At 61.1% G+C, this 18,425-nt stretch overlaps 4 protein-coding genes across 4 annotated transcripts; all 4 read right to left on the reverse strand.

The window, feature by feature from the left end:
• Positions 1 to 539: 539 nt before the first annotated feature.
• Positions 540 to 2,509, reverse strand: LOC129648519 (ubiquitin carboxyl-terminal hydrolase 17-like protein 6). The gene has a single exon (XM_055574933.1). The coding sequence runs from the start codon at positions 2,421 to 2,423 to the stop codon at positions 822 to 824; it is 1,602 nt and encodes a 533-aa protein (XP_055430908.1). The 5' UTR covers positions 2,424 to 2,509; the 3' UTR covers positions 540 to 821.
• Positions 2,510 to 5,338: 2,829 nt separating this feature from the next.
• On the reverse strand, positions 5,339 to 7,047 carry LOC129648520 (ubiquitin carboxyl-terminal hydrolase 17-like protein 6). Its single transcript, XM_055574934.1, has one exon. The coding sequence runs from the start codon at positions 6,959 to 6,961 to the stop codon at positions 5,360 to 5,362; it is 1,602 nt and encodes a 533-aa protein (XP_055430909.1). The 5' UTR covers positions 6,962 to 7,047; the 3' UTR covers positions 5,339 to 5,359.
• A 2,833-nt stretch (positions 7,048 to 9,880) lies between these two features.
• Positions 9,881 to 11,589, reverse strand: LOC129648522 (ubiquitin carboxyl-terminal hydrolase 17-like protein 6). Its single transcript, XM_055574935.1, has one exon. It carries the CDS (start codon positions 11,501 to 11,503, stop codon positions 9,902 to 9,904), a length of 1,602 nt encoding a protein of 533 aa, XP_055430910.1. The 5' UTR covers positions 11,504 to 11,589; the 3' UTR covers positions 9,881 to 9,901.
• Positions 11,590 to 14,422: 2,833 nt separating this feature from the next.
• Positions 14,423 to 16,131, reverse strand: LOC129648523 (ubiquitin carboxyl-terminal hydrolase 17-like protein 6). The gene has a single exon (XM_055574936.1). It carries the CDS (start codon positions 16,043 to 16,045, stop codon positions 14,444 to 14,446), a length of 1,602 nt encoding a protein of 533 aa, XP_055430911.1. The 5' UTR covers positions 16,046 to 16,131; the 3' UTR covers positions 14,423 to 14,443.
• Positions 16,132 to 18,425: the final 2,294 nt, after the last annotated feature.

The raw sequence follows: 18,425 nt of genomic DNA on the forward strand, positions 1-18,425 counted from the left end.
TGGTGGAGAAGTTTCTTTGGGACTGGTTGGGTGGCCTGGTGGCGGTGCTCACGGCCTTGTGGATCGCTTCTCCTTTGTTGGCACTTGGAGCTTCTCCGGCATACTCCTCGCACCGGACATGGAGCCCCAGGGATCTCTGCGGACGAGCGTGGTGCCGGGGACGCACGCATCCCCGCCTCATTCCTGCCGGACCCTCTGCCAAGTAGCACGAGGCCTCCCAAAGGACAGCCACCCATAAAGACCGCTTGCCCATCTCCTCCCCGGACGCCTCCGGACGTTTGGGGCATTTTCGAGAGCCTGACCGGCCGGAAGGAGTCGGTGCGTGGACCTGCACCCGCTCTTCCCTGCCCCCCGAAGGGCTCCGGAGATCGTCTCCTTGCTCGGCTGGCTGGGGGTGTTCTGTGAGGCGTCTCCAGGCCGCGCCACTCACCCGAGGCCAGCGGTGCGGCCAGGGAACGGAGACGGGGAAAGAAAGGCAAACCCACACCCGAAGTCCCATCCAGAGAGGACTCTCCCACCCTCGCGGAAGTGCGAGGCCCTCGGCCCGTGCCCAGACCCGCTCGTGCACCCCATCCCCCCATCCTCTCCAGCGACTTCCCAGCAGAGCCAGCCCTCGAGAGCTCAGCCGCTCAGGCACGAGCCCGTTCCAAGTGAACAGCGAGACCCCGGGCACACTCCAGGCCCTGCCTTTTCCCAGGAGGCTGCATCACGCACACGGCCGAGAGGAACTCGCTCCTCGTCGGAACTCCTGGTGCGTCACACAGGGCGTGCCGCACACAGCGTGTGCCTGGGCGTCTGCACGCATGTGCGTCAGAGCCGACCTACCGCCACAGCCCCAGAGATGGCCGCGGCTTCTTGTTCTTCCCCTTGGTCGCTCTGGCCCTCCCGCTGGCACAAGGGCCGTTGCCGACGTTCTTCGGCCCCGGAGGCGGGGTGTCCGTGCTGGGACGGTCGAGCCGCTCGTGCTCCTGTTGGGGCGGCGTGCGGTTTCTCCCTCCTCCGTGTTTGGACTGGTGAATCACGACTGCGCCGGCAGGCAGGGCAGACTGGACCTTCCGGAGCTCCAAGGCCGGCTTCGGTCGGTTGAGTTCTTGCAGGCGTCTCCACTGCTCTAAGCTCATCCCTTCGACCTCTGTGTCTCCCGGGGACTCCTCCGACCCAGGAGCTCTGCCGCCGGCGTCTCCTGCAGGCTGCCGGGGGTCTGTGGGGTCAGCCCCGACGGGGGCCGCTGCCCCTCGCCCAGCGCCCCCTTCCCACGCACCCTCCCGGGCGTAGAACAGGACGTAGGCGCTCTGGCTCAGGGCAGCGGTCTCGTCACAGGCGGTCACCTCGGCATCGTCCATCTTATACCATTGGCCGTTGCCCGCTCGGACGTAACAGAAGTAGTGTCCTCGCTCACAGCTCCACCCGGAGTGCACCAGCACGGCATAGAGCACGTAGCCCAGTGGCCCTGCCTTCCGCTCAGACGTGTAGGGCTGCAGGTCCAAGCACTGGGGATAGCGCACCTCCTGAGCCCTTTTGGCCCCGCTCACCGGTGTGAACCGCTTCAGCACCAGCACCAGGACCTGGGAGGTGCTGTGCACAGTCAACCTCTTGGTGGCAGGCACCTTCCGGAGACAGACGCCGCAGTCATAGGCATTGTCCGCGTCCAGCTTCTCGGGCTTCACCAGCTCGCTCAGAGCTTGCTCCACACTCTGAGCCGCCGTGATATCCAGGCTGATGTCCAGATAAGGGTCGAACGTGTCCGAGACACCGAGGCAGTGGAGACACTGGATCTGAGACCTCCACGTCCCGCCGAAGATCTGACGGATGACGGTGGTGTCCCCCGAGGCATGGCCCGACGGCTGGGATGCACTCAAGCACCCTTGCTGCATGGCATTCAGAGTGAACATCAGAAACTCGTGGGCATCCTCCTGCTGGTGTCTGTGGAAGCCCGCCAGCAGGTCCTTGCGGGGCCGGATCACCTCTCCCGCGTGAAGGAGGGCTCGGGTCACGTGAGCGCGCATGGCACAGAGCGTGCAGGCGCTGCGGGCCGGACAGAGGGTGGCGTGCGGCTGGGACACCATCCAGCTGGCCAGGGGCGGCGTGTGGCTCAGACACTGCAGCGCCGCGTTCACGTAGCAGGTGTTCCCCAGATTCTGCAGCCCAGCCCCCACCCCCCACGGCCCCTTCCAACTCAGGGCGCCTGTCTGGCCAGGCCTCAGCCCTGCCGGCCCAGGAGCCAAGTCACCCCGCTGCGGACGCCCAAGCGCCGGCGACGGCCCCTCAGGGACAGAGGGTCCCCGAAGGGCATCCGCACCAGCGGCGCTGGGCCCACCACCTTGCCCTCCGGGGAAGACGTCGAAGGGAGACGGACACACAGCTCCCCCGTGCTCAGAAGCAGCGCCCGGGGCTCTGCACACGAGGCCCACGAGGGTTTCCATCTCCTACCTGCAGCTGCACGCCGACGCCTCCTTCCCTCAGACGGTCCGGCTCCAAAAAAGGGCCTGGGCCCCGCCCCCTCGGGCCTCTGGGGGTTTCCCCACAGCCCCACCCCCGCACCTGCAAGCTCCTCATTGGCTGCGGCGGCCGAGGGCGTGGCCACTCCCACTCCCGCCATCCAACCACCCACACTTTTCTCGGGGAATTCCCCTTGACCGGGCCCCACACGCACTTCCGACCTGACCCCCTGGACCAAAGGGCTCAGGATGCAAATGATTCGGGGGCATTGGGCCTTCCAGCCTTGCCCGCTGGACAGTCACTGCGGGGCTTCCAAGTTCAGCACACAAATGCCGGCTGGACAGGACTTCCGTGGGCTCACCATTCACATCCTAACACACTTGTGGACACATATGTCTGCCCACCGACCCTCTCCCCTTTAGGGGTCTCCCCACCCCCGACCCCGGCCTGAACAACCCCTCCCCGGACGACAATAAACCCTCGCCTCAACTTTGCACTCCAGTGAGGCCCTCCCCAATTTCGATGCGTTCTCACTGGACACTCTTCTAGCGTTCAGGGTCCTAGCACCGAAACATGCCGACAGAGTGGCACATACGCTTTTCTTCCTTCAGGGCCGTTGGTCAAGATCCAAAGCGAGCTCATTTGGAAAGGCATAGGCTCCCTGCAACTTTGGATTCATTTCTGCAGCTCCTTTTCTCTCTCCGTTGCCTTTTTTCTTCCTTTATTTATTTATTTATTTTTCTGGTTGGTGTTTTCGGGTTTTTTGAGTTTTTTTTTTTTTTTCCATTTATTTTTTAACTTTTTTTTTTATTTTGTGTTCATTTTGTAATTTTTTTTGTTGCTTTTATTCTCTTTCTCTATTTTATATACACCAGTTGACTCATACAGTCGTCTTTCAAACGCCAGGGCTCAAAATGCGCTATAACTCAAGGTATAAAAAAGGTTTCCCTCCTGGAGGAGGATGACTGTTGCTTTCCTTCTCGGTGTGTGACATGTGTGTTTGTTTGCTCTCCCGTCCTGGACATTATGCTTGCCTTCCAGGACTATGGGGGTTTGACCGTCCACGGGTTTACCGTAGCTGAAGTGTTGATTCTGTTGATCCTCACTAGGAAAGAAGAGCCCTGACCCTGCTTTCTTCCTTAGCCTATTGCACCCCTCCCACCTCCCGCTCCCCCATCCCATTCTAGGAGCCTACCGCTTTGTGATTTATGATCCAAGTGCTCACACCCTTCCTGTCCTCTTGCCTCCTTCCTGTGGCACAGAGAAGCCAGATCAGCCAGGATTTTTCTCTCTTTTGCCCGGATTTCACCCAGCATAAGGCCACCTTCCCATTCCCTCTGCCCCGCAGCTGCAATCGACATTCTTCTCCTTTTTCTCCTCCTCCTCCTCCTCCTCCTCCTTCTTCAGAGGGTGTGGATGGGGTAAGCAGTAAGTCCATTTGAGACGATGGGGCAGAGGAAGATGGGTGGTGCTGATGAGGGCGGGCTGTAGGTGGCTCCACTTCCTCGTGCAGGGCACGCCTGTACATGTTCTTGGGGGAAGATACCGCGCATCATTCTTTGTCCTCTCTACGTGTGGAGGGCAATTGCGGTGTAGGTACCCGTGAGGGGGAAACAAGCCATCGGAACGTTCTCTGTTCCTTGCCACGCCGACTAGCGCAGTCAGGAGCCAGAGTTGCCCCCTCGAGGTCTGAGATGCTACATCGCAAATTCCCGGTTTGCCGTTTGATGGAGGGTTTGGGGTTTGAAGCCAGCAGCCAAGCAAAAGAAAGAAAACGCAAGAGGTGGTCGATAAGGGGCCTCAGGTGCCCCTCCAGCGCGTCACGGGCTCATGAGGCAGTCGAGAAAGCGGCCAGGGGAGGACAGCTTCCCCACCGCCCCAGGCACTTTGGAGGCCGGCCGCATCTCCTGGCGTCCAGAGGCGTTTGTCCGGGGCCCAGCGGGCTGATTCTGCCAGACAGGACGGGCAGAGTCGGAAGTCCAGTTGTCTTGCTATCACGATGTAGGGTAGGCTTGGGTCTTTCCTCAGTGCGGGGAGGACCTTTGCTTTCAGAAACGAACGTGGCGCGACATATCTCCACTTAGGCACCAGTGCGATGCTGGTGGAGAAGTTTCTTTGGGACTGGTTGGGTGGCCTGGTGGCGGTGCTCACGGCCTTGTGGATCGCTTCTCCTTTGTTGGCACTTGGAGCTTCTCCGGCATACTCCTCGCACCGGACATGGAGCCCCAGGGATCTCTGCGGACGAGCGTGGTGCCGGGGACGCACGCATCCCCGCCTCATTCCTGCCGGACCCTCTGCCAAGTAGCACGAGGCCTCCCAAAGGACAGCCACCCATAAAGACCGCTTGCCCATCTCCTCCCCGGACGCCTCCGGACGTTTGGGGCATTTTCGAGAGCCTGACCGGCCGGAAGGAGTCGGTGCGTGGACCTGCACCCGCTCTTCCCTGCCCCCCGAAGGGCTCCGGAGATCGTCTCCTTGCTCGGCTGGCTGGGGGCGTTCTGTGAGGCGTCTCCAGGCCGCGCCACTCACCCGAGGCCAGCGGTGCGGCCAGGGAACGGAGACGGGGAAAGAAAGGCAAACCCACACCCGAAGTCCCATCCAGAGAGGACTCTCCCACCCTCGCGGAAGTGCGAGGCCCTCGGCCCGTGCCCAGACCCGCTCGTGCACCCCATCCCCCCATCCTCTCCAGCGACTTCCCAGCAGAGCCAGCCCTCGAGAGCTCAGCCGCTCAGGCACGAGCCCGTTCCAAGTGAACAGCGAGACCCCGGGCACACTCCAGGCCCTGCCTTTTCCCAGGAGGCTGCATCACGCACACGGCCGAGAGGAACTCGCTCCTCGTCGGAACTCCTGGTGCGTCACACAGGGCGTGCCGCACACAGCGTGTGCCTGGGCGTCTGCACGCATGTGCGTCAGAGCCGACCTACCGCCACAGCCCCAGAGATGGCCGCGGCTTCTTGTTCTTCCCCTTGGTCGCTCTGGCCCTCCCGCTGGCACAAGGGCCGTTGCCGACGTTCTTCGGCCCCGGAGGCGGGGTGTCCGTGCTGGGACGGTCGAGCCGCTCGTGCTCCTGTTGGGGCGGCGTGCGGTTTCTCCCTCCTCCGTGTTTGGACTGGTGAATCACGACTGCGCCGGCAGGCAGGGCAGACTGGACCTTCCGGAGCTCCAAGGCCGGCTTCGGTCGGTTGAGTTCTTGCAGGCGTCTCCACTGCTCTAAGCTCATCCCTTCGACCTCTGTGTCTCCCGGGGACTCCTCCGACCCAGGAGCTCTGCCGCCGGCGTCTCCTGCAGGCTGCCGGGGGTCTGTGGGGTCAGCCCCGACGGGGGCCGCTGCCCCTCGCCCAGCGCCCCCTTCCCACGCACCCTCCCGGGCGTAGAACAGGACGTAGGCGCTCTGGCTCAGGGCAGCGGTCTCGTCACAGGCGGTCACCTCGGCATCGTCCATCTTATACCATTGGCCGTTGCCCGCTCGGACGTAACAGAAGTAGTGTCCTCGCTCACAGCTCCACCCGGAGTGCACCAGCACGGCATAGAGCACGTAGCCCAGTGGCCCTGCCTTCCGCTCAGACGTGTAGGGCTGCAGGTCCAAGCACTGGGGATAGCGCACCTCCTGAGCCCTTTTGGCCCCGCTCACCGGTGTGAACCGCTTCAGCACCAGCACCAGGACCTGGGAGGTGCTGTGCACAGTCAACCTCTTGGTGGCAGGCACCTTCCGGAGACAGACGCCGCAGTCATAGGCATTGTCCGCGTCCAGCTTCTCGGGCTTCACCAGCTCGCTCAGAGCTTGCTCCACACTCTGAGCCGCCGTGATATCCAGGCTGATGTCCAGATAAGGGTCGAACGTGTCCGAGACACCGAGGCAGTGGAGACACTGGATCTGAGACCTCCACGTCCCGCCGAAGATCTGACGGATGACGGTGGTGTCCCCCGAGGCATGGCCCGACGGCTGGGATGCACTCAAGCACCCTTGCTGCATGGCATTCAGAGTGAACATCAGAAACTCGTGGGCATCCTCCTGCTGGTGTCTGTGGAAGCCCGCCAGCAGGTCCTTGCGGGGCCGGATCACCTCTCCCGCGTGAAGGAGGGCTCGGGTCACGTGAGCGCGCATGGCACAGAGCGTGCAGGCGCTGCGGGCCGGACAGAGGGTGGCGTGCGGCTGGGACACCATCCAGCTGGCCAGGGGCGGCGTGTGGCTCAGACACTGCAGCGCCGCGTTCACGTAGCAGGTGTTCCCCAGATTCTGCAGCCCAGCCCCCACCCCCCACGGCCCCTTCCAACTCAGGGCGCCTGTCTGGCCAGGCCTCAGCCCTGCCGGCCCAGGAGCCAAGTCACCCCGCTGCGGACGCCCAAGCGCCGGCGACGGCCCCTCAGGGACAGAGGGTCCCCGAAGGGCATCCGCACCAGCGGCGCTGGGCCCACCACCTTGCCCTCCGGGGAAGACGTCGAAGGGAGACGGACACACAGCTCCCCCGTGCTCAGAAGCAGCGCCCGGGGCTCTGCACACGAGGCCCACGAGGGTTTCCATCTCCTACCTGCAGCTGCACGCCGACGCCTCCTTCCCTCAGACGGTCCGGCTCCAAAAAAGGGCCTGGGCCCCGCCCCCTCGGGCCTCTGGGGGTTTCCCCACAGCCCCACCCCCGCACCTGCAAGCTCCTCATTGGCTGCGGCGGCCGAGGGCGTGGCCACTCCCACTCCCGCCATCCAACCACCCACACTTTTCTCGGGGAATTCCCCTTGACCGGGCCCCACACGCACTTCCGACCTGACCCCCTGGACCAAAGGGCTCAGGATGCAAATGATTCGGGGGCATTGGGCCTTCCAGCCTTGCCCGCTGGACAGTCACTGCGGGGCTTCCAAGTTCAGCACACAAATGCCGGCTGGACAGGACTTCCGTGGGCTCACCATTCACATCCTAACACACTTGTGGACACATATGTCTGCCCACCGACCCTCTCCCCTTTAGGGGTCTCCCCACCCCCGACCCCGGCCTGAACAACCCCTCCCCGGACGACAATAAACCCTCGCCTCAACTTTGCACTCCAGTGAGGCCCTCCCCAATTTCGATGCGTTCTCACTGGACACTCTTCTAGCGTTCAGGGTCCTAGCACCGAAACATGCCGACAGAGTGGCACATACGCTTTTCTTCCTTCAGGGCCGTTGGTCAAGATCCAAAGCGAGCTCATTTGGAAAGGCATAGGCTCCCTGCAACTTTGGATTCATTTCTGCAGCTCCTTTTCTCTCTCCGTTGCCTTTTTTCTTCCTTTATTTATTTATTTATTTTTCTGGTTGGTGTTTTCGGGTTTTTTGAGTTTTTTTTCTTTTTTTCCATTTATTTTTTAACTTTTTTTTTTATTTTGTGTTCATTTTGTAATTTTTTTTGTTGCTTTTATTCTCTTTCTCTATTTTATATACACCAGTTGACTCATACAGTCGTCTTTCAAACGCCAGGGCTCAAAATGCGCTATAACTCAAGGTATAAAAAAGGTTTCCCTCCTGGAGGAGGATGACTGTTGCTTTCCTTCTCGGTGTGTGACATGTGTGTTTGTTTGCTCTCCCGTCCTGGACATTATGCTTGCCTTCCAGGACTATGGGGGTTTGACCGTCCACGGGTTTACCGTAGCTGAAGTGTTGATTCTGTTGATCCTCACTAGGAAAGAAGAGCCCTGACCCTGCTTTCTTCCTTAGCCTATTGCACCCCTCCCACCTCCCGCTCCCCCATCCCATTCTAGGAGCCTACCGCTTTGTGATTTATGATCCAAGTGCTCACACCCTTCCTGTCCTCTTGCCTCCTTCCCGTGGCACAGAGAAGCCAGATCAGCCAGGATTTTTCTCTCTTTTGCCCGGATTTCACCCAGCATAAGGCCACCTTCCCATTCCCTCTGCCCCGCAGCTGCAATCGACATTCTTCTCCTTTTTCTCCTCCTCCTCCTCCTCCTCCTCCTCCTTCTTCAGAGGGTGTGGATGGGGTAAGCAGTAAGTCCATTTGAGACGATGGGGCAGAGGAAGATGGGTGGTGCTGATGAGGGCGGGCTGTAGGTGGCTCCACTTCCTCGTGCAGGGCACGCCTGTACATGTTCTTAGGGGAAGATACCGCGCATCATTCTTTGTCCTCTCTACGTGTGGAGGGCAATTGCGGTGTAGGTACCCGTGAGGGGGAAACAAGCCATCGGAACGTTCTCTGTTCCTTGCCACGCCGACTAGCGCAGTCAGGAGCCAGAGTTGCCCCCTCGAGGTCTGAGATGCTACATCGCAAATTCCCGGTTTGCCGTTTGATGGAGGGTTTGGGGTTTGAAGCCAGCAGCCAAGCAAAAGAAAGAAAACGCAAGAGGTGGTCGATAAGGGGCCTCAGGTGCCCCTCCAGCGCGTCACGGGCTCATGAGGCAGTCGAGAAAGCGGCCAGGGGAGGGCAGCTTCCCCACCGCCCCAGGCACTTTGGAGGCCGGCCGCATCTCCTGGCGTCCAGAGGCGTTTGTCCGGGGCCCAGCGGGCTGATTCTGCCAGACAGGACGGGCAGAGTCGGAAGTCCAGTTGTCTTGCTATCACGATGTAGGGTAGGCTTGGGTCTTTCCTCAGTGCGGGGAGGACCTTTGCTTTCAGAAACGAACGTGGCGCGACATATCTCCACTTAGGCACCAGTGCGATGCTGGTGGAGAAGTTTCTTTGGGACTGGTTGGGTGGCCTGGTGGCGGTGCTCACGGCCTTGTGGATCGCTTCTCCTTTGTTGGCACTTGGAGCTTCTCCGGCATACTCCTCGCACCGGACATGGAGCCCCAGGGATCTCTGCGGACGAGCGTGGTGCCGGGGACGCACGCATCCCCGCCTCATTCCTGCCGGACCCTCTGCCAAGTAGCACGAGGCCTCCCAAAGGACAGCCACCCATAAAGACCGCTTGCCCATCTCCTCCCCGGACGCCTCCGGACGTTTGGGGCATTTTCGAGAGCCTGACCGGCCGGAAGGAGTCGGTGCGTGGACCTGCACCCGCTCTTCCCTGCCCCCCGAAGGGCTCCGGAGATCGTCTCCTTGCTCGGCTGGCTGGGGGCGTTCTGTGAGGCGTCTCCAGGCCGCGCCACTCACCCGAGGCCAGCGGTGCGGCCAGGGAACGGAGACGGGGAAAGAAAGGCAAACCCACACCCGAAGTCCCATCCAGAGAGGACTCTCCCACCCTCGCGGAAGTGCGAGGCCCTCGGCCCGTGCCCAGACCCGCTCGTGCACCCCATCCCCCCATCCTCTCCAGCGACTTCCCAGCAGAGCCAGCCCTCGAGAGCTCAGCCGCTCAGGCACGAGCCCGTTCCAAGTGAACAGCGAGACCCCGGGCACACTCCAGGCCCTGCCTTTTCCCAGGAGGCTGCATCACGCACACGGCCGAGAGGAACTCGCTCCTCGTCGGAACTCCTGGTGCGTCACACAGGGCGTGCCGCACACAGCGTGTGCCTGGGCGTCTGCACGCATGTGCGTCAGAGCCGACCTACCGCCACAGCCCCAGAGATGGCCGCGGCTTCTTGTTCTTCCCCTTGGTCGCTCTGGCCCTCCCGCTGGCACAAGGGCCGTTGCCGACGTTCTTCGGCCCCGGAGGCGGGGTGTCCGTGCTGGGACGGTCGAGCCGCTCGTGCTCCTGTTGGGGCGGCGTGCGGTTTCTCCCTCCTCCGTGTTTGGACTGGTGAATCACGACTGCGCCGGCAGGCAGGGCAGACTGGACCTTCCGGAGCTCCAAGGCCGGCTTCGGTCGGTTGAGTTCTTGCAGGCGTCTCCACTGCTCTAAGCTCATCCCTTCGACCTCTGTGTCTCCCGGGGACTCCTCCGACCCAGGAGCTCTGCCGCCGGCGTCTCCTGCAGGCTGCCGGGGGTCTGTGGGGTCAGCCCCGACGGGGGCCGCTGCCCCTCGCCCAGCGCCCCCTTCCCACGCACCCTCCCGGGCGTAGAACAGGACGTAGGCGCTCTGGCTCAGGGCAGCGGTCTCGTCACAGGCGGTCACCTCGGCATCGTCCATCTTATACCATTGGCCGTTGCCCGCTCGGACGTAACAGAAGTAGTGTCCTCGCTCACAGCTCCACCCGGAGTGCACCAGCACGGCATAGAGCACGTAGCCCAGTGGCCCTGCCTTCCGCTCAGACGTGTAGGGCTGCAGGTCCAAGCACTGGGGATAGCGCACCTCCTGAGCCCTTTTGGCCCCGCTCACCGGTGTGAACCGCTTCAGCACCAGCACCAGGACCTGGGAGGTGCTGTGCACAGTCAACCTCTTGGTGGCAGGCACCTTCCGGAGACAGACGCCGCAGTCATAGGCATTGTCCGCGTCCAGCTTCTCGGGCTTCACCAGCTCGCTCAGAGCTTGCTCCACACTCTGAGCCGCCGTGATATCCAGGCTGATGTCCAGATAAGGGTCGAACGTGTCCGAGACACCGAGGCAGTGGAGACACTGGATCTGAGACCTCCACGTCCCGCCGAAGATCTGACGGATGACGGTGGTGTCCCCCGAGGCATGGCCCGACGGCTGGGATGCACTCAAGCACCCTTGCTGCATGGCATTCAGAGTGAACATCAGAAACTCGTGGGCATCCTCCTGCTGGTGTCTGTGGAAGCCCGCCAGCAGGTCCTTGCGGGGCCGGATCACCTCTCCCGCGTGAAGGAGGGCTCGGGTCACGTGAGCGCGCATGGCACAGAGCGTGCAGGCGCTGCGGGCCGGACAGAGGGTGGCGTGCGGCTGGGACACCATCCAGCTGGCCAGGGGCGGCGTGTGGCTCAGACACTGCAGCGCCGCGTTCACGTAGCAGGTGTTCCCCAGATTCTGCAGCCCAGCCCCCACCCCCCACGGCCCCTTCCAACTCAGGGCGCCTGTCTGGCCAGGCCTCAGCCCTGCCGACCCAGGAGCCAAGTCACCCCGCTGCGGACGCCCAAGCGCCGGCGACGGCCCCTCAGGGACAGAGGGTCCCCGAAGGGCATCCGCACCAGCGGCGCTGGGCCCACCACCTTGCCCTCCGGGGAAGACGTCGAAGGGAGACGGACACACAGCTCCCCCGTGCTCAGAAGCAGCGCCCGGGGCTCTGCACACGAGGCCCACGAGGGTTTCCATCTCCTACCTGCAGCTGCACGCCGACGCCTCCTTCCCTCAGACGGTCCGGCTCCAAAAAAGGGCCTGGGCCCCGCCCCCTCGGGCCTCTGGGGGTTTCCCCACAGCCCCACCCCCGCACCTGCAAGCTCCTCATTGGCTGCGGCGGCCGAGGGCGTGGCCACTCCCACTCCCGCCATCCAACCACCCACACTTTTCTCGGGGAATTCCCCTTGACCGGGCCCCACACGCACTTCCGACCTGACCCCCTGGACCAAAGGGCTCAGGATGCAAATGATTCGGGGGCATTGGGCCTTCCAGCCTTGCCCGCTGGACAGTCACTGCGGGGCTTCCAAGTTCAGCACACAAATGCCGGCTGGACAGGACTTCCGTGGGCTCACCATTCACATCCTAACACACTTGTGGACACATATGTCTGCCCACCGACCCTCTCCCCTTTAGGGGTCTCCCCACCCCCGACCCCGGCCTGAACAACCCCTCCCCGGACGACAATAAACCCTCGCCTCAACTTTGCACTCCAGTGAGGCCCTCCCCAATTTCGATGCGTTCTCACTGGACACTCTTCTAGCGTTCAGGGTCCTAGCACCGAAACATGCCGACAGAGTGGCACATACGCTTTTCTTCCTTCAGGGCCGTTGGTCAAGATCCAAAGCGAGCTCATTTGGAAAGGCATAGGCTCCCTGCAACTTTGGATTCATTTCTGCAGCTCCTTTTCTCTCTCCGTTGCCTTTTTTCTTCCTTTATTTATTTATTTATTTTTCTGGTTGGTGTTTTCGGGTTTTTTGAGTTTTTTTTCTTTTTTTCCATTTATTTTTTAACTTTTTTTTTTATTTTGTGTTCATTTTGTAATTTTTTTTGTTGCTTTTATTCTCTTTCTCTATTTTATATACACCAGTTGACTCATACAGTCGTCTTTCAAACGCCAGGGCTCAAAATGCGCTATAACTCAAGGTATAAAAAAGGTTTCCCTCCTGGAGGAGGATGACTGTTGCTTTCCTTCTCGGTGTGTGACATGTGTGTTTGTTTGCTCTCCCGTCCTGGACATTATGCTTGCCTTCCAGGACTATGGGGGTTTGACCGTCCACGGGTTTACCGTAGCTGAAGTGTTGATTCTGTTGATCCTCACTAGGAAAGAAGAGCCCTGACCCTGCTTTCTTCCTTAGCCTATTGCACCCCTCCCACCTCCCGCTCCCCCATCCCATTCTAGGAGCCTACCGCTTTGTGATTTATGATCCAAGTGCTCACACCCTTCCTGTCCTCTTGCCTCCTTCCCGTGGCACAGAGAAGCCAGATCAGCCAGGATTTTTCTCTCTTTTGCCCGGATTTCACCCAGCATAAGGCCACCTTCCCATTCCCTCTGCCCCGCAGCTGCAATCGACATTCTTCTCCTTTTTCTCCTCCTCCTCCTCCTCCTCCTCCTCCTTCTTCAGAGGGTGTGGATGGGGTAAGCAGTAAGTCCATTTGAGACGATGGGGCAGAGGAAGATGGGTGGTGCTGATGAGGGCGGGCTGTAGGTGGCTCCACTTCCTCGTGCAGGGCACGCCTGTACATGTTCTTAGGGGAAGATACCGCGCATCATTCTTTGTCCTCTCTACGTGTGGAGGGCAATTGCGGTGTAGGTACCCGTGAGGGGGAAACAAGCCATCGGAACGTTCTCTGTTCCTTGCCACGCCGACTAGCGCAGTCAGGAGCCAGAGTTGCCCCCTCGAGGTCTGAGATGCTACATCGCAAATTCCCGGTTTGCCGTTTGATGGAGGGTTTGGGGTTTGAAGCCAGCAGCCAAGCAAAAGAAAGAAAACGCAAGAGGTGGTCGATAAGGGGCCTCAGGTGCCCCTCCAGCGCGTCACGGGCTCATGAGGCAGTCGAGAAAGCGGCCAGGGGAGGGCAGCTTCCCCACCGCCCCAGGCACTTTGGAGGCCGGCCGCATCTCCTGGCGTCCAGAGGCGTTTGTCCGGGGCCCAGCGGGCTGATTCTGCCAGACAGGACGGGCAGAGTCGGAAGTCCAGTTGTCTTGCTATCACGATGTAGGGTAGGCTTGGGTCTTTCCTCAGTGCGGGGAGGACCTTTGCTTTCAGAAACGAACGTGGCGCGACATATCTCCACTTAGGCACCAGTGCGATGCTGGTGGAGAAGTTTCTTTGGGACTGGTTGGGTGGCCTGGTGGCGGTGCTCACGGCCTTGTGGATCGCTTCTCCTTTGTTGGCACTTGGAGCTTCTCCGGCATACTCCTCGCACCGGACATGGAGCCCCAGGGATCTCTGCGGACGAGCGTGGTGCCGGGGACGCACGCATCCCCGCCTCATTCCTGCCGGACCCTCTGCCAAGTAGCACGAGGCCTCCCAAAGGACAGCCACCCATAAAGACCGCTTGCCCATCTCCTCCCCGGACGCCTCCGGACGTTTGGGGCATTTTCGAGAGCCTGACCGGCCGGAAGGAGTCGGTGCGTGGACCTGCACCCGCTCTTCCCTGCCCCCCGAAGGGCTCCGGAGATCGTCTCCTTGCTCGGCTGGCTGGGGGCGTTCTGTGAGGCGTCTCCAGGCCGCGCCACTCACCCGAGGCCAGCGGTGCGGCCAGGGAACGGAGACGGGGAAAGAAAGGCAAACCCACACCCGAAGTCCCATCCAGAGAGGACTCTCCCACCCTCGCGGAAGTGCGAGGCCCTCGGCCCGTGCCCAGACCCGCTCGTGCACCCCATCCCCCCATCCTCTCCAGCGACTTCCCAGCAGAGCCAGCCCTCGAGAGCTCAGCCGCTCAGGCACGAGCCCGTTCCAAGTGAACAGCGAGACCCCGGGCACACTCCAGGCCCTGCCTTTTCCCAGGAGGCTGCATCACGCACACGGCCGAGAGGAACTCGCTCCTCGTCGGAACTCCTGGTGCGTCACACAGGGCGTGCCGCACACAGCGTGTGCCTGGGCGTCTGCACGCATGTGCGTCAGAGCCGACCTACCGCCACAGCCCCAGAGATGGCCGCGGCTTCTTGTTCTTCCCCTTGGTCGCTCTGGCCCTCCCGCTGGCACAAGGGCCGTTGCCGACGTTCTTCGGCCCCGGAGGCGGGGTGTCCGTGCTGGGACGGTCGAGCCGCTCGTGCTCCTGTTGGGGCGGCGTGCGGTTTCTCCCTCCTCCGTGTTTGGACTGGTGAATCACGACTGCGCCGGCAGGCAGGGCAGACTGGACCTTCCGGAGCTCCAAGGCCGGCTTCGGTCGGTTGAGTTCTTGCAGGCGTCTCCACTGCTCTAAGCTCATCCCTTCGACCTCTGTGTCTCCCGGGGACTCCTCCGACCCAGGAGCTCTGCCGCCGGCGTCTCCTGCAGGCTGCCGGGGGTCTGTGGGGTCAGCCCCGACGGGGGCCGCTGCCCCTCGCCCAGCGCCCCCTTCCCACGCACCCTCCCGGGCGTAGAACAGGACGTAGGCGCTCTGGCTCAGGGCAGCGGTCTCGTCACAGGCGGTCACCTCGGCATCGTCCATCTTATACCATTGGCCGTTGCCCGCTCGGACGTAACAGAAGTAGTGTCCTCGCTCACAGCTCCACCCGGAGTGCACCAGCACGGCATAGAGCACGTAGCCCAGTGGCCCTGCCTTCCGCTCAGACGTGTAGGGCTGCAGGTCCAAGCACTGGGGATAGCGCACCTCCTGAGCCCTTTTGGCCCCGCTCACCGGTGTGAACCGCTTCAGCACCAGCACCAGGACCTGGGAGGTGCTGTGCACAGTCAACCTCTTGGTGGCAGGCACCTTCCGGAGACAGACGCCGCAGTCATAGGCATTGTCCGCGTCCAGCTTCTCGGGCTTCACCAGCTCGCTCAGAGCTTGCTCCACACTCTGAGCCGCCGTGATATCCAGGCTGATGTCCAGATAAGGGTCGAACGTGTCCGAGACACCGAGGCAGTGGAGACACTGGATCTGAGACCTCCACGTCCCGCCGAAGATCTGACGGATGACGGTGGTGTCCCCCGAGGCATGGCCCGACGGCTGGGATGCACTCAAGCACCCTTGCTGCATGGCATTCAGAGTGAACATCAGAAACTCGTGGGCATCCTCCTGCTGGTGTCTGTGGAAGCCCGCCAGCAGGTCCTTGCGGGGCCGGATCACCTCTCCCGCGTGAAGGAGGGCTCGGGTCACGTGAGCGCGCATGGCACAGAGCGTGCAGGCGCTGCGGGCCGGACAGAGGGTGGCGTGCGGCTGGGACACCATCCAGCTGGCCAGGGGCGGCGTGTGGCTCAGACACTGCAGCGCCGCGTTCACGTAGCAGGTGTTCCCCAGATTCTGCAGCCCAGCCCCCACCCCCCACGGCCCCTTCCAACTCAGGGCGCCTGTCTGGCCAGGCCTCAGCCCTGCCGGCCCAGGAGCCAAGTCACCCCGCTGCGGACGCCCAAGCGCCGGCGACGGCCCCTCAGGGACAGAGGGTCCCCGAAGGGCATCCGCACCAGCGGCGCTGGGCCCACCACCTTGCCCTCCGGGGAAGACGTCGAAGGGAGACGGACACACAGCTCCCCCGTGCTCAGAAGCAGCGCCCGGGGCTCTGCACACGAGGCCCACGAGGGTTTCCATCTCCTACCTGCAGCTGCACGCCGACGCCTCCTTCCCTCAGACGGTCCGGCTCCAAAAAAGGGCCTGGGCCCCGCCCCCTCGGGCCTCTGGGGGTTTCCCCACAGCCCCACCCCCGCACCTGCAAGCTCCTCATTGGCTGCGGCGGCCGAGGGCGTGGCCACTCCCACTCCCGCCATCCAACCACCCACACTTTTCTCGGGGAATTCCCCTTGACCGGGCCCCACACGCACTTCCGACCTGACCCCCTGGACCAAAGGGCTCAGGATGCAAATGATTCGGGGGCATTGGGCCTTCCAGCCTTGCCCGCTGGACAGTCACTGCGGGGCTTCCAAGTTCAGCACACAAATGCCGGCTGGACAGGACTTCCGTGGGCTCACCATTCACATCCTAACACACTTGTGGACACATATGTCTGCCCACCGACCCTCTCCCCTTTAGGGGTCTCCCCACCCCCGACCCCGGCCTGAACAACCCCTCCCCGGACGACAATAAACCCTCGCCTCAACTTTGCACTCCAGTGAGGCCCTCCCCAATTTCGATGCGTTCTCACTGGACACTCTTCTAGCGTTCAGGGTCCTAGCACCGAAACATGCCGACAGAGTGGCACATACGCTTTTCTTCCTTCAGGGCCGTTGGTCAAGATCCAAAGCGAGCTCATTTGGAAAGGCATAGGCTCCCTGCAACTTTGGATTCATTTCTGCAGCTCCTTTTCTCTCTCCGTTGCCTTTTTTCTTCCTTTATTTATTTATTTATTTTTCTGGTTGGTGTTTTCGGGTTTTTTGAGTTTTTTTTTTTTTTTCCATTTATTTTTTAACTTTTTTTTTTATTTTGTGTTCATTTTGTAATTTTTTTTGTTGCTTTTATTCTCTTTCTCTATTTTATATACACCAGTTGACTCATACAGTCGTCTTTCAAACGCCAGGGCTCAAAATGCGCTATAACTCAAGGTATAAAAAAGGTTTCCCTCCTGGAGGAGGATGACTGTTGCTTTCCTTCTCGGTGTGTGACATGTGTGTTTGTTTGCTCTCCCGTCCTGGACATTATGCTTGCCTTCCAGGACTATGGGGGTTTGACCGTCCACGGGTTTACCGTAGCTGAAGTGTTGATTCTGTTGATCCTCACTAGGAAAGAAGAGCCCTGACCCTGCTTTCTTCCTTAGCCTATTGCACCCCTCCCACCTCCCGCTCCCCCATCCCATTCTAGGAGCCTACCGCTTTGTGATTTATGATCCAAGTGCTCACACCCTTCCTGTCCTCTTGCCTCCTTCCTGTGGCACAGAGAAGCCAGATCAGCCAGGATTTTTCTCTCTTTTGCCCGGATTTCACCCAGCATAAGGCCACCTTCCCATTCCCTCTGCCCCACAGCTGCAATCGACATTCTTCTCCTTTTTCTCCTCCTCCTCCACCTCCTCCTCCTCCTCCTCCTCCTCCTCCTCCTTCTTCAGAGGGTGTGGATGGGGTAAGCAGTAAGTCCATTTGAGACGATGGGGCAGAGGAAGATGGGTGGTGCTGATGAGGGCGGGCTGTAGGTGGCTCCACTTCCTCGTGCAGGGCACGCCTGTACATGTTCTTGGGGGAAGATACCGCGCATCATTCTTTGTCCTCTCTACGTGTGGAGGGCAATTGCGGTGTAGGTACCCGTGAGGGGGAAACAAGCCATCGGAACGTTCTCTGTTCCTTGCCACGCCGACTAGCGCAGTCAGGAGCCAGAGTTGCCCCCTCGAGGTCTGAGATGCTACATCACAAATTCCCGGTTTGCCGTTTGATGGAGGGTTTGGGGTTTGAAGCCAGCAGCCAAGCAAAAGAAAGAAAACGCAAGAGGTGGTCGATAAGGGGCCTCAGGTGCCCCTCCAGCGCGTCACCGGTTCATGAGGCAGTCGAGAAAGCGGCCAGGGGAGGACAGCTTCCCCACCGCCCCAGGCACTTTGGAGGCCGGCCGCATCTCCTGGCGTCCAGAGGCGTTTGTCCGGGGCCCAGCGGGCTGATTCTGCCAGACAGGACGGGCAGAGTCGGAAGTCCAGTTGTCTTGCTATCACGATGTAGGGTAGGCTTGGGTCTTTCCTCAGTGCGGGGAGGACCTTTGCTTTCAGAAACGAACGTGGCGCGACATATCTCCACTTAGGCACCAGTGCGATGCTGGTGGAGAAGTTTCTTTGGGACTGGTTGGGTGGCCTGGTGGCGGTGCTCACGGCCTTGTGGATCGCTTCTCCTTTGTTGGCACTTGGAGCTTCTCCGGCATACTCCTCGCACCGGACATGGAGCCCCAGGGATCTCTGCGGACGAGCGTGGTGCCGGGGACGCACGCATCCCCGCCTCATTCCTGCCGGACCCTCTGCCAAGTAGCACGAGGCCTCCCAAAGGACAGCCACCCATAAAGACCG

The sequence above is a fragment of the Bubalus kerabau genome, chromosome 4, assembly GCF_029407905.1.
Source record: "Bubalus kerabau isolate K-KA32 ecotype Philippines breed swamp buffalo chromosome 4, PCC_UOA_SB_1v2, whole genome shotgun sequence".
NCBI classification, from domain to species: Eukaryota; Metazoa; Chordata; class Mammalia; order Artiodactyla; family Bovidae; genus Bubalus; species Bubalus kerabau.